Genomic DNA, 14657 nt, shown 5'->3' on the forward strand with positions numbered 1-14657 from the left:
TCACTGTGGCTGATGGCCCATGTGCCTTATTGCATTTAACTTTCACCGGGAAAGGGCGAAGCCCCGGGGGGGGGAGTCACACGGGCGGAAGCTGAGGCACCCACCCGCCACCCGGCGGGACAAAGAGCACCCCACCCAAAAAAAAAAAAAAAAAAAAAAAAAAAAAAAGAAACCCAGCAGTTGATTCCAGAGTCCACAGGCCTGTGCCAGTCATTGTTATGAGCCTTTTGCAACTACTGTCTTATTGTCTTCACAATTCCCCTAAGAGATGGGGGAAACCAAGGTGCACAGCTGGGATCCAAATCCAGGCCTGTCTCACAGCAAAGCACTATGTCTGGACTTAGGAGTTAGGCTGCCTGGGTTCAAATGCCAGGTCTACTCAAGTCTCCTCCTTACTTGCTGTCTGACCCTGGACAAGTCGCCTGGCCTCTCTGTGCCTCAGCTTCCGTACCTGTGACGTGGGTAGGAATGCTGATTTCACAGGGTGGTGAAAGTTAAATGCAATAAGGCACATGGGCCATCAGCCACAGTGAGCAGTCTGCAGAGGGTTGTTTTTATTATACTTTAGAGAACACTGCCGACTGCTGACATCCAGGCCACAGGAGGAAACTGGTGGAAGCAGCCAGGGACTCCCGGCGCCCACTGCTGTGGCTGTCCTAACGCCATGCTTTCCAGTTCACAAAACCCACTACCTCCCGTCTCCCACAGAACCGTGAAGGGCAGGGGTGGGGGGCGGGGGTGGAAGTTGCCCCAGCTGGGGACAGAGGGACCAGGACCACAGGCTGGAACACCCTACCTGCCACAGGGAAGAACCCCACAGACGAATACCTGGAGGGCATGATGAGCGAGGCCCCGGGGCCCATCAACTTCACCATGTTCCTCACCATGTTTGGGGAGAAGCTGAACGGCACGGACCCCGAGGATGTGATTCGCAACGCTTTTGCCTGCTTCGACGAGGAAGCCTCAGGTCCGTGGCGCCCCTACCACCACCCTGCATGCAAGTGGGGCCAGGGCCACCCCAGGCATTCCGTGCCTCTGCCCCTAAGGGCCAGAACAGACATCACCCATCTCCCAGGTTCTGTTACCAGAACTATAAAAGCCAGGCCACCTCCTTATTGTCCCCGCAAAGGCTAGGCCAGAACAGCCCATGCCCCAAGGCTCCTGCCTTCTTGATCTCCCCCGCTGGCCCAATGCACATTCTCCATCTGCTTTAGACCTTTCTGGAAATCAAACCATTTCATGCCTTTCTTGCCAAGAAGGTATAGAAACTGGCTCCCATCCTCAGATCTCCTAACGGACGTTTTGTCCCTCAGCTCATTTTTCCCAGGGACATGTCAGGGTAATGATGGCCATGGTAACATTGCTTGGGCCCGCACGGGCCTGACTACCTTCACAGTCCCTCACCAGAATGGCAACATGTTCATCCCAGTGTTCTAGATTAAACAGGCACACGGAAGCTAAGGGCCCTGCCCAAAGGCACACAGCTAGGGAGAATGCGAATCAGCATTTCAACCCAGGCAGCAGAACTCCAGAGTTCACGCTTCCAACAGGGCATACCCAGTGCCCCCAGCGTTCACAGCCTCAAGTTCCCCAAGTGACACCTTGGAGGCAGTCCCACTGCACAACTCCTCCCCACAGGACCCGGGCACCCCCTCACGTGGGATCCGACACCCCTTCACGTGCATCCCCACACCCCTCCTGCCTCGTCCTCATTCCTCAGACTGACTACAGATAAGATGGTATCTTCCCAGCCCCTCTAGGTCTGCAAGAGCTGCCAGGGGGCTGAGGGATGGGGCTGCTGTGTGTGTCTCAGCCCGAGTTTCTGCTCTCACCCACCCTGCCCCTGCCCCCAGGTTTCATCCATGAGGACCACCTCCGGGAGCTGCTCACTACCATGGGTGACCGCTTCACGGACGAGGAAGTGGATGAGATGTACCGGGAGGCGCCCATTGATAAGAAAGGAAACTTCAACTATGTGGAGTTCACCCGCATCCTCAAACATGGCGCCAAGGATAAAGATGACTAGGCCACCCCAGCCCCTGGACACTCCAGCCCCCGCCAGTCACCCCTCCCCGCACACACTCGTCCATACCAGCTCCCTGCCCATGACCTTCGCTCAGGGATCCCCCCTTTGAGGGATTAGGGTCCCAGCTCCCAGTGGAAGAAACAGGCCAGGAAAACTGCGTGCCGAGCTGAGGCAGGTATTCCCACGGTGACCCCAGAGCCCTGGGCTGGAGTCTCTGACACCTCCAAGGAAAGACCACCTTCTGGGGACATGGGCTGGAGGGCAAGACCTAGAGGCACCGAGGGAAGACCCCATTCCCGGGCTGCTCCCCCAGGAGGAAAGGGCTCTGTGTGCCCCCCAGGAGGAAGAGGCCCTGAGTCCTGGGATCCTACACCCCTTCACGTGCATCCCCACACACATGCAGGCTCACCAAGGTCCCCTCTCGGTCCCCTCCTCTACACCCTGACCAGCCACCGCCGCACACCCACCCAGAGCGCGCCACCTGCCACGAGAGTGTGCTCAGGAGTTGCGGGCAGCGTGGACATCTGTCCCAGAGGAGGCAGAATCTCCAATAGACGGCTGAGCACTGCTTCTGGTCTGTGTGTGTGGTTGGGGTGAAATAAGGGGACTCCGGACCTGAAATCCTCTCCCACCTTCTCCTGCCATCCGCAGTTACTGCCCTGCTCCTCCCACCCTGGCCCAGGGAAGGACTGGGTATCCTCCAGCCATATGGGCCCTGAAGCTTCTAGGGACCAGAGTCCCTAGTAAGTGGGCTCTATGTTCAGCTGAGACCAGCAGGGGCAGGGGACGGAGGGAATGGGCCTGTTGGCCTTCTCGGGGCTTGTGGGAAAGGGAGGACCACGGGAATCACCACAGCTAAACCTGTTGAGGGTTCCAGGCCTCTTGGGGGGCAGAGGTCAGGCCACACAGCCCTCCAGAAGAACATGGAGCCTCCAGGAACAGCAATGAGGCAGGCATCCCAGCAGCTCAGGGTTGGAGGTGGGAACGAGGGGTTTCCCAGCCCCGGGCAGCTGGAGGGCGAGTTCAGCCCCAGGACCAGCAGCGCGGGGGCCACAGCTTTCCATGCCCCTGTGTATATAGGGTGAGAAGGGCCGGGACCCCTGCTACTAGTGGATGATGGGGACACTGATGGCAGTGCCTGGGGCCTAAGAGGGGCAGAAAGAGCACTGAATGACTGAGCAAAGAATCCAGAGGGGCAGGGACTGCCTGGGTCACCCAATGGGCCTGGGGCAGAGTGAAGGCCGGACCCACCCCACCTGACCCGGGTGAGTGGACCCAGCTTGCTCCTGAGGCCTTCTCCAGAAGTCACCCAGCGCAGGCAGCTGAAGCACTCAGCAAAGGGGGAGCTGAGCACCAGGGGACCCTGTGCCTGACCAGGAGGCCCTAACCTCCCACAGGCCTCAATGCCAGGCCCTGCTCAGAGCCCGGCTGAAACTCCTCATCCTGGCTCCAAACGGAGCCCCAAAAGCCCCCGGCATCAACTCTAGAAGGAGCGAGACCCGAACAAGCTCCAAACCAGGCCCAAATAGTATCCCAAACTCGGTCCCAACCATGTTCTCACCCCTGGCCACAGGCTGCAGGCCTCTAGCTACACACACGGCCCTGGGCGACCTTCAGCCTAGCCACCTATTCGATGCTGCCAGACCCAAGGGTGTGGGAGGGGGGTCTCAGGGTGTCCCAGGGTACAGACCACACATGCCCGGACACCAGGGTCATAAGGTCCTCTCAGCAGAGCCACTGCAGCACCAAAGGCATTTCTGGAAGGAGGCAAGGACGTGTCATCTAGATGTCAAGCCCCGGTGTGCAATTCTGTCACAGCCCACCCCACCTCCACCCCGAGACGGAAGAGCTTCGCATACAGGCGGGAAGAGGTCAGGACCAGTCCAGCCTCACTGGCTTCAGAACTGGCCTGGGGGCTACTGTGACCCACAGGAAGGGAAGAGGAAAGCACTCTGGTCAGGGCTGGGCAGGGCAGGACCTGCAGCACCCGCAAGCCAGCAGTAAAGGACCCCCAGAACTTTCCAAGTCTAGCACAAAACCCAGAAGCCACAAAGGAAAAGACTGGCAGATTTAAATGCATGAAGTGAAAATTATTTTTAGAGGGCACAAAGTGAAAAGCCAAATGCATACTGGGAGGAAATATCTGCAGCATATTTAACTAAACAAGAGTTAACACTAATCTATATAAAGCTTCAATAATTCAATCAGAAAAACACAACGCAGTAGGAAAAAAATGGTAACATGATAAGGAATCTCAGAAGAAATGCATACACTTTTTTTTTTTTTTTTTTTTCTGAAACAGAGCCTTGTTCTTTCTCCCAAGCTGGAGTGCAGTGGCACGATCTTGGCTCACTGCAACCTCCGCCTCCCAGGTTCAAGCGATCCTCCTGCCTCAACCTCCTGAGTTGCTGAGACTACAGGTACATGCCACCACGCCGAGCTAATTTTTGTATTTTTAGTAGAGATGGGGTTTCACCATGTTCGCCAGGACAGTCTCGATCTCTTGACCTTGTGATCTGCCTGCCTCAGCCTCCCAAAGTGCTGGGATTACAGGGGTGGGCCACCACGCCCGGCCAAAATACGTACACTTAGTAAGAACACTTTAAATACCACCAAATACATTTTTAAGTGCTCAACATCATTGTAAAACTGTAAATGTTTCTATTTCTTCCTAGTATTTGTCTAGCTTTTTGAGACTGGGTCTCTCTTGCTCAGGCTGGAGTGCAGTGGTGTGATCATAGTTCCTGCAGCCTAGAACTCCTGGGCTCAAGCAATTCTCCCACCTGAGCCTCCTGAGCAGCTGGTACTATAGACCTGGGCCACCACACCTGACTAATTTTTTTTTTTTGTAGAGACGGGGCCTTGCTATGTTGCCCAGGCTGGTGTCAAACTCCTGGGCTCAAGCAATCCTCCCACCTTGGCCTCCCAAAGCGGTGAGATTATAAGTGTGAGCCACCATGCCTGGCCTTAATTTTTAAATTTTTGTGGTTTTTTTTTTTTTTTTTTTTACAGAGTTTCACTCTTGTTGCCCAGATGGAGTGCAATGGCATGATCTCAGCTCACGGCAAGCTCCACCTCCCAGATTCAAGCAATTATCCTGCCTCAGCCTCCCAAGTAGCTGGGATTACAGACACCCGCCACCACATCTGTATAATTTTTTGTATTTTTAGTAGAGACAGGGTTTCACCATGTTGGCCAGGCTGGTCTCAAACTCCTGACATCAAGTGATCTACCTGCCTTGGCCTCCCAAAGTGCTGGGATTACAGGCATGTGCCACCACACCTAGCCAATTTTTAAATTTTTGTTAGAGATGGGGGTCTCACTTTGTTGCCTGGGCTGGCCTCAAACTCTTGGCCTCAAGTGATCCTCCTGAGTAGCCAAGACTACAAGTGCATATCACCACACCTGACAGGTTCCTTTTTGATTCCTCCAAAGGCTAGAACTTTTACAACATTAGAAATTCCATTTATTTTCTGAAAATTTTTGTGTTTCCTTATCTTTCTGGCAGCCTCATTAGACCCTATAAAAGAATCAAAAATGAATCTTAAATTTTTTTTTTTTTTGATACGGAGTTTCACTCTGTCACCCAGAATGGAGTGCAGTGGCATGATCTCAGCTCACTGCAACCTCTGCCTCCCAAGTTCAAGTGATTCTCCTGCCTCAGCCTCCTAAGTAGCTGGGATTACAGGCACGCACCACCATGCTCAGCTAATTTTGTATTTTTAGTAGAGTTGGGGTTTCACCATGTTGGTCAGGCTGGCCTTGAACTCCTGGCCTCAGGTGATCCACCCACCTCGGCCTCCCAAAGTGCTAGGATTACAGGTGTGAGCCACAGCAACTGGCCTAGATCTTAAAATTTAAGAGACATTATAATTTAATTTGATATACTATGGTGGTAGAAGAATATTTCAAACTCTTATAGACACAGAGATTTGAAGCTTCAGTTCTACAATCTCATTCATATATCACGTTAAACCAAAAAAACACAAAAACTCACTGATCCACATCTCAATGGGCTTTCTCCTTTCAATGTTTCCTTAGGTGACGTGAGATCACAAGCATACAAAATAATGACCAAAAAAAATCTAACAAATCACGTTTCCTGTCATCTCTCTCTAGATAAAAAACAGACCGCCACCATCCTGATAAACAAAGAGATCATAAAACCACTGTTGCCAGCTATGAGAAACAGCTTGGTCAAGAGCCAAACACAGAACAGAATCAGGCCAGCCATGGTGGCTCACGCCTGTAATCCCAGCATTTTGGGAGGCTGAGGCAGGTGGATCACATGAGGTCAGGAGTTCGAGAGTAGCCTGGCCAACATGGTGAAACCTCATCTCCACTAAACATACAAAAATGACCCAGGTGTGGTGATGCACACCTGTAGTCCCAGCTACTCAGGAGGCTGAGGCAGGAGAATCACTTGAACCCAGGAGGTGGAGGTTGCAGTGAGCTGAGATCACACCACTGCACTCCAGCCTGGGCAACAGAGTGAGATTCCATTTCAAAAAAAGGAAAAGAGGCTGGGGTGGGAGGATCACTGAAAACCAGAAGCTCAAGGATACACTGAGCTATGATCGCGCCACCGCACACCAGCCTGGGTGACAGAGGGAGACTCTGTCTCTAAAAATATATAAATAAATAAATAAACAAAAAAGGAAAGATAGACAGGTGGGGGAAAACACCAGAGTCCGTGAAAGTATTTGGTGGTGGTGGTGGTGGTGGTTTTTTGAGATGAAGTCTTGCTCTGTCACCCAGGCTGGAGTGTAGTGGGGCCATCTTGGTTCACTGCAATCTCCACCTCCTGGGTTCAAGGAATTCTCCTGCCTCAGCCTCCAGACTAGCTGGGATTACAGGCACACACCACCAGGTCCAGCTAACTTTTATATTTTTAGTAGAGTCTGGGTTTCACCATGTTGGCCAGGCTGGTCTCGAACTCCTGACCTCAGGTGATCCACCCACCTCGGCTTCCCAAAGTGCAGAGATTACAGGCGTGAGCCACCGCGCCCAGCCTTACCGTATTGTTTTTTGGTGGTATTGTTATTTTTATTGGTTTTTTCTTTTTTTGAGATGGAGTTTCGCCCTTGTTGCCCAGGCTGGAGTGCAATGGTGCGAACTCGGCTCCCCACAACCTCCGCCTCCTAGATTCAAGTGATTCTCCTGCCTCAGCCTCCCAAGTAGCTGGGATTACAGGCATGCGCCACCATGCCTGGCTAATTTTGTATTTTTAGTAGAGACAGGGTTTCACCATGTTGATCAGACTGGTCTCAAACTCCCAACCTCAGGTGATCTGCCTGCCTCAGTCTCCCAAAGTGCTGGGATTACAGGCGTGAGCCACTGCGCCGCTCATTTTCTTTTCTTTTTTTTCCTGTAGAAGCAGTCTCCCTATGTTGCCCAGGCTGGTCTCAAATTCCTGGGCTCAAGTGATCTTCCTGCCTCATGATATTTTCTATCAGAAGTCGGTTGAGGCCGGGCGCGGTGGCTCAAGCCTGTAATCCCAGCACTTTGGGAGGCTGAGACGGGCGGATCACGAGGTCAGGAGATCGAGACCATCCTGGCTAACACGGTGAAACGCCGTCTCTACTAAAAAAATACAAAAAACTAGCCGGGCGAGGTGGCGGGCGCTTGTAGTCCCAGCTACTTGGCAGGCTGAGGCAGGAGAATGGCGTAAACCCGGGAGGCGGAGCTTGCAGTGAGCTGAGATCCGGCCACTGCACTCCAGCCTGGGCGACAGAGCGAGACTCCGTCTCAGAAAAAAAAAAAGAAGTTGGTTGAATCCATGGATGCAGAACCCTCAGATATGAAGGGACAACTGCAGTCATAAAGAAAAGCAAATTAAAAATAAGAAGGCATTTTATGCCCATCAGCTTGTCAAAATTTAGAGAGAGGGATAACACCATTGGAAAAGATGCAGAGAAGTCTAAGGCATGGGTGATGGGAGGACACACTGGCGCACCAGCGCAGGAGGGCAACCACGCAGCGCCTGTGAGCAAGCAAATCCCTTCTGATGCAGCAACTCCACACTTGGAAACAAATACCAGAGAATTGTCCATAGGCCCAGAAGGGGTAGAAACATGTTCACTGAGGCAGCACTGACGGTAGCAGGGAATTGAAGGGAACCTACGTATCTATCAAGAGGAAAATCAGCAAGTGAAACGTGATGAATGCATACTGTGGATACCATGCAGGACTCAATGTCCACATATCAACAGGGCTACATATCAAAAGCAATGTGAGGGAGAAAAGACAAGGGATGAGAGTATCGCCCAAGAACTTCAGTGTAATTTTAAAACATGAAGACTTAACCACTGCAGAATTGCCCAAGGGACTCTTCACACATAGCCAAGGACCCATTCCAAACCCTCAAGGGTGGATTCCTAGGGTGGGGTGGGGCTTAGAGGTGGTGCCTGGGGACACAGTGATGACCTTGTGTCCTGAATGCAGTGTGTCATATGCAAGTGAGGAGGACAAGGAAAAATGCAGCCACCCTTACTGGGAAGAGAGAAAAAGTGAAGCTTATATAAGACAGTACCTGAAACTAACAGGGTCCTACCTGATGAATAAACCTCAATAAGGACGGATGGAGAAAGGACACAAAAACTGATGGAGGTTTATCTGCAATTCAGAAGGAACCCTGGTCATCACCCTTAACTGATGAAAAAACAAAGCCAATTGCCGGGGCGGGGTGGCTCACGCCTGTACTTCCACCACTTTGGGAGGCCGAGGCGGGCGGATTACTTGAGGTTGGGAGTTCGAGACCAGCCTGGCCAACGTGGAGAAGCCCCGTCTCTACTAAAAATACAAAATTAGCCGGCCATGGGGGTGCATGCCTGTAATCCCAGCTACTGAGGAGGCTGAGGCAGGAAAATCGCTTGATCCTGGGAGGCGGAGGTTGCAGTGAGCCAAGATCACACCACTGCACTCCAGCCGGGGCAACAGAGTGAAACTCTGTCTCAAAAAACGAATAAACAAAGCCAAAGTGAAGGAGGAACTTTGCCCGTGGTCTCAGGGCTAGAGATTGGGGCAAGGTAAGGAGAAGGATGTGGAGCCAGATGGAACGTGCCGCAAATGCCTCTGTGAGATCTTTTTGGGTTTTTTTTGTTTTTTTGTTTTTTGAGACAGTCTATCTTTGTCGCCCAGAGTGGAGTACAATGGTACAATCATGGCTCACTGCAGCCTTGACCCCGTGGGCTCAAGCAATCCTCCTGCCTCAGCCCCCACAAGTAACTGTGGCTACATGTGTGTGCCACCACACCTAGCTAATTCTTGTATTTTTTGTAGACACGGGGTTTCACCATGTTGCCCAGGCTGGTATACATTATTTTTAATCATTCTGTGCACAATACAAAGTTTTGACTGTGACCCATCACACCTGGTGAATTGAGTATTCCACGCATGGCGCCATGTTGGTGCTCAAAACGTTTCAAATGTTGAAGCATTTCAGACTTTGGATTTTCAGATCAGGGATGTTCAATGTGTATATAGTAAGAAAACACACAGGATTTGCATTTATTGAATGAAGCCCCATTCAATAAATATAATGGTGTAAAAGCAAATACGAGAACTGCACCCAAGCAAATAACAGCAACTAAAAAGCAAGCCACAATGCAAAAAATATAATGAGGGAATTCCTACCCAGCACCTGCTGCAAAAGTCAACAAAATCTGGCACAAAGCCACACAACCCGTTCCTGCCGGACACGAGGTTGCCACACTTCACCACTAGGGGACGACGAAGGTCACACAGCGAATTTGGGCCGCGATGCTCAGAATTCCTGACCCTGTCTGCTTTCCCAGACAGGCATGGCCTCTTCAGCACCAGTAAGGTCCCCCAAGCTGCAAGATGCTAGGAAGCAATCTCAAGGGACTAGCAGCCCCAGGCCTATTAAGCCCTCAAGAGTCTAAATCAGCCTGGGGTGCCCAAGGGCCCCACTTTGTACCATTCTCTTCCATCCACAATATGGGCATGTTATAAGAAGGTAAGGAATGCTGGGCGCGGTGGCTCACACCTGTAATCCCAGCCCTTTGGGAGGCTGGTGGGGGGGGGGGAGGGAAACTTGACATCAGGAGTTCCAGACCAGCCTGGCCAACATGGTGAAATCCCATCTCTACTAAAAATACAAAAATTAGCTGGGCATGGTGGCAGGCGCCTGTAAAACCCAGCTACTGGGGAGGCTGAGGCAGGAGAATCACTTGAACCCGGGAGGTGGAGGTTGCAGTGAGTGGAGTGCCTGGGCAACAGAGCAAGACTCAGTCTCAAAAAAAAAGGCCAGGCGCTGTGGTGCACGTCTGTAATCCCAGCACTTTGGGAAGCCGAAGGGGGTGGATCACCTAAGGTCAGGAGTTCAAGACCAGCTTGACTAACATGGTGAAACCAGATCTCTACTAAATACAAAAAATTAGCCAGGTGTGGTGGCCTATGCCTGTAATCCCAGCTACTTGGGAGGCTGATGCAGGAGAATCGCTTGAACCTGGGAGGCGGAGGTTGCAGCAAACCGAGCTCATGCCATTGCACTGGACAACAAAAGCAAAACTCCATCTCAAAAAAAAGAAAAGACAGCAGGGAAGCTGCAGAACAGGCCAGGCACAGTGGCTTACAGCTGCAATGCCAGCAGTTTGGGAGGCCAAGGTAGGCGGATCACTTGAGCGCAGGAGTTCAAGAACAGCCTGGGCAACATGGCAAGACCCCATATCTACAAAATATATAAAAATTAATCAGACATGGAGGTGCATGCCTGAAGTCCCAGCTACTAAAGAGGCTAAAGTAGGAGGATCATCGGAGTCTGGGAGGTCCAGGCTGCAGTGAGCTGAGATTGTGCCACTGCAGTCCATCCTGGGTGACACAGTGACTGTGTCTCAAAAAAAAACAAACAACAACAAAAATTAAAATTAAAATTAAATTGCAGAAGGCATTTTTTAGAAAGGGGGAAAAGGGGTAAGTGAGTCATATGCCAGCAAACAGGATATCATCCCCACTTGAGAGATGAGGAGGCCGGGCACGGTGGCTCAAGCCTGTAATCCCAGCACTTTGGGAGGCCGAGACGGGCGGATCACGAGGTCAAGAGATTGAGACCATCCTGGCTAACACTGTGAAACCCCGTCTCTACTAAAAAATACAAAAAACTAGCCAGGCGAGGTGGCGGGTGCCTGTAGTCCCAGCTACTCGGGAGGCTGAGGCAGGAGAATGGCGTAAACCCGGGAGGCGGAGCTAGCAGTGAGCTGAGATCCGGCCACTGCACTCCAGCCCCGGCGACAGAGCGAGACTCCGTCTCAAAAAAATAAAAAAAATTAAAAAATAAAAAAAAGAGAGATGAGGAAATAGAGGCTCAAAGAGGCAATGCAACCTATCCAGGCTCAATCATATCGCTAGGGAACATCAGAACCAGACTCAAAGCCAGGTGGGTCAGACCCTTGTCACTGGGACACCGTACCCCCAGCCCCAGACACATCTGTGAGAAGAGACAAACAGGCAAGGAGTATCTGAGGGAGGGAGGGGATATGAAGAAATGACTTCCTCCCGCAGAGAACCTCCATGCCTTCCCCGAGTGGTCCAAGAAGGCCGTCCCAGCTCCCCGAGCCACAACACTTAAGGATGGGTGTCAGGCCTTCACTTGGCTCCCCTTCCTAGCAGGACCCCCAGAGCTACAGAGTCAGTTTGTTCATTCAGCAACGGCTCCTAAGTCTCACTCAGACATTTCCACCTTCAGTTCTTCCGTGAGACTTGATTTTCTCCCCATGTTGGCCTCTACCTTCACCCAATCCCTCTTCAAACTCTGGAAAGCTCTAGGCCAGAATCCTGCCCAAGTCACCAGACTTGTCATACTGTTCCCACTGGGCCCAGAACCCCTTTATCTGAGCTTTAAACTTTACATGGAGCACTGTGATTTTCAGTGTTTTGTTTTTTTCCCTAAATAAAGATGGAGTCTTGCCACGTTACAGGGGCTGGTCTCAAACTCCTTACCTCAAGAGATCTTCTGAACTCAGCCTCCTGAGTTGCTGGGATTACAGGCAGCCACCACCATGCTCAGCTGTGATAGTCTTTTTTTAAAAAATTGAAGCATGGGCTGGGCACGGTGGCTCACGCCTGTAATCCCAGCACTTTGGTAGGCTGAGGCAGGCGATCCCTTAAGCTCAGGAGTTCAAGACAAGCCTGGGCAACATGGCGAAACTCTGACTCCCCAAAAAAAACAAAAACAAAAACAAAACCTGAAGCATAATTCACGTATGGAAAAATGCATAAATGTCAAGCATGCAACTACACGACCTGCAATGGCCTCTTAACTGGCCTTCCTGACCCTCTCCTCCACCCTCCACAGGGCCATTTCAGGTTGCACTTTCCAAGTCTATCTGACCACATCACTACCCCAGCCAAAAACCTCCAATAGTTTCTCCTGCTCTAAGGATGGAGATCCTCAGAAACAGAATTATAAGCACTCCTCACCTTTGAGAATGAAAAATGAGGCCAGGTGCAGTGGCTCACACTTGGGAGGCTAAGGCAGGCAGATCATTTGGGGTCAGGAGTTGGAGACCCGTCTAGCCAACATGGTAAAACCCCGTCTCTACTAAAAATACAAAAATTAGCTGAGCGTGCTGGCATGTACCTGTAGTCTCGGCTACTCAGGAGGCTGAGGCAGAAGAATTGCTTGAACCCGGGAGGTGGAGGTTGTAGTGAGCCAAGATTGTGTCCAGCCTGGGCAACAGAGAGAGAACAGAGAGAGACTCTGTCTCAAAAAAAAAAAAAAGGAAAATGGAAAAGTCAGATCTAAATCTGCCTTTAAGAAGGGAATCCACTGGCTGGGCACAGTGGCTCACACCTGTAATCCCAGAACTTTGGGAGGCTGAGGTAGGCAGATTATGAGGTCAGGAGTTCGAGACCAACCTAGCCAACATAGTGAACTCCTGTCTCTACTAAAATACAAAAATTAGCTGGGTGCAGTGGCATGCACTTGTATTCCCAGCTACTGGGGAGGCTGAGGCAGGAGAATTGCTTGAACCCGGGAGGCGGAGGTTGCAGTGAGCCAAGATTGCACTCTTGGTGACAAGCCTGGTGACAGAGTGAGACTCTGTCTCAAAAAAAAAAAAAGAAAAGAAAAGAAAAGAAAGGAATCCACTTTAGTTAAAGGGGAACTATCAGGCACATAGCACTTTGCCTTTTTTTTTTAACGTCTTTATTTTTTTTTATTTTTTTCCCTTTTTTTTTTTTCCTTCTTTCTTTTTGAGACAGGGCCTGTGTTGCTGAGACTGGAATGCAGGAGCATGATCACGGCTCACTGCAGCCTTGACCACCTGAGCTCACGCTATTCTCCCACCTCAGCCTCCTGAGTGGTTGAGACTACAGGCACACACCACCACACCTGGCTAATTTTTTTATTTTTTGTAAAGACGGGGTATCGCCATCTTGCCCAGTCTGGTCTCAAACTCCTGGGCTCAAGCAATTCACCCACCTCAGACTCCCAAAGTGCTAGAATAACACTTGTGAGCCATCGTGCCCAGCCTTGGTACTTGGTCCTTAAAGGACACTGTTTATTATTCAAATGCTGAGCTGCAAAATGTCTTCATCTGGGGTGATGAGAAAGTAGACTTACAACCCAGTGAACCAAGAGCGTAGCTTCACTGAGTATGGAAGCTGTTGGTCGACCTCAATTTGACGTCTGATTAAGTTTAACTATTTGCTATTGTTGCATTTCCTTTTCTTTACTCTTGGTTTGTCCTTGTCCCATAGCTGTGTGGGGTTTTTAAAAACCATATAATTTGGCCAGGCGCAGTGGATCATGCCTGTAATCCTAGCACTTTAGAAGGCTGAAGAGGAAAGAATGCTTGAGGCCAGGAGTTCAAGACCAGCCTGGCCAACATAGAAGTCCCCATCTCTATAAAACATTTAACAAATTAAGCTGGATGCAGTGGCTCATGCCTGTAATCCCAGCACTTTGGGAGGCTGAGGCAGGTGGATCACCTGAGGTCAGGAGTTCCAGACCAGCCTGGCCAATATGGTGAAACCCTGTCTCTACTAAAAATACAAAAATTAGCCGGGTGTGGCAGCATGTGCCTGTAATCCCAGCTACTTGAGAGGCTGAGGCAGGACAATCGCTTGATTCCAAGAGGTGGAGGTTGTAGTGAGCCAAGATCACGCCACTGCACTCCAGCCTGGATGACAGAGTGAGACTCCGTCTCAAAAAAACTAGATAGATAGATAGATAGATAGATAGATAGATAGATAGATAGATCGATATATATGGCTGGGTGTGGTCACTCACTCCTATAATCCCAACATTTTGGGAGGCCGAGGCAGGTGGATCACCTGAGGTCAGGAGTTTGAGACCAGCCTGACCAATACGGTGAAAGCCCATCTCTACTAAAAATACAAAAATTAGCCAGGTGGCCGGGCGCGGTGGCTCAAGCCTGTAATCCCAGCAATTTGGGAGGTCGAGATGGGCGGATCACGAGGTCAGGAGATCGAGACCATCCTGGCTAACACAGTGAAACCCCGTCTCTACTAAAAAATACAAAAAAACTAGACGGGCGAGGTGGCGGGTGCCTGTAGTCCCAGCTACTGGGGAGGCTGAGGCAGGAGAATGGCGTAAACCCGGGAGGAGGAGCTTGCAGTGAGCCGAGATCCCGCCATTGCACTCCAG

General features: G+C 50.9%; 1 protein-coding gene and 1 long non-coding RNA gene across 2 annotated transcripts in view; one reads left to right on the plus strand and one right to left on the minus strand.

Annotated features, from left to right (window-relative positions):
- MYL9 (myosin light chain 9) overlaps positions 1-2594 on the plus strand; it is an 8304-nt gene extending 5710 nt beyond the window's left edge. The window contains exons 3-4 of the mRNA XM_023220578.1: positions 806-967; positions 1854-2594. Coding sequence (XP_023076346.1) covers positions 806-967; positions 1854-2026 — 335 coding nt within the window. The 3' untranslated portion in view covers positions 2027-2594. The remainder of the gene's footprint in view (positions 1-805; positions 968-1853) is intronic.
- LOC116418556 overlaps positions 1-14657 on the minus strand; it is a 128887-nt gene that overhangs the window by 57707 nt on the left and 56523 nt on the right. The window lies entirely within an intron of this gene.

The sequence above is a fragment of the Piliocolobus tephrosceles genome, chromosome 20 (genome assembly GCF_002776525.5).
Source record: "Piliocolobus tephrosceles isolate RC106 chromosome 20, ASM277652v3, whole genome shotgun sequence".
NCBI classification, from domain to species: domain Eukaryota; kingdom Metazoa; phylum Chordata; class Mammalia; order Primates; family Cercopithecidae; genus Piliocolobus; species Piliocolobus tephrosceles.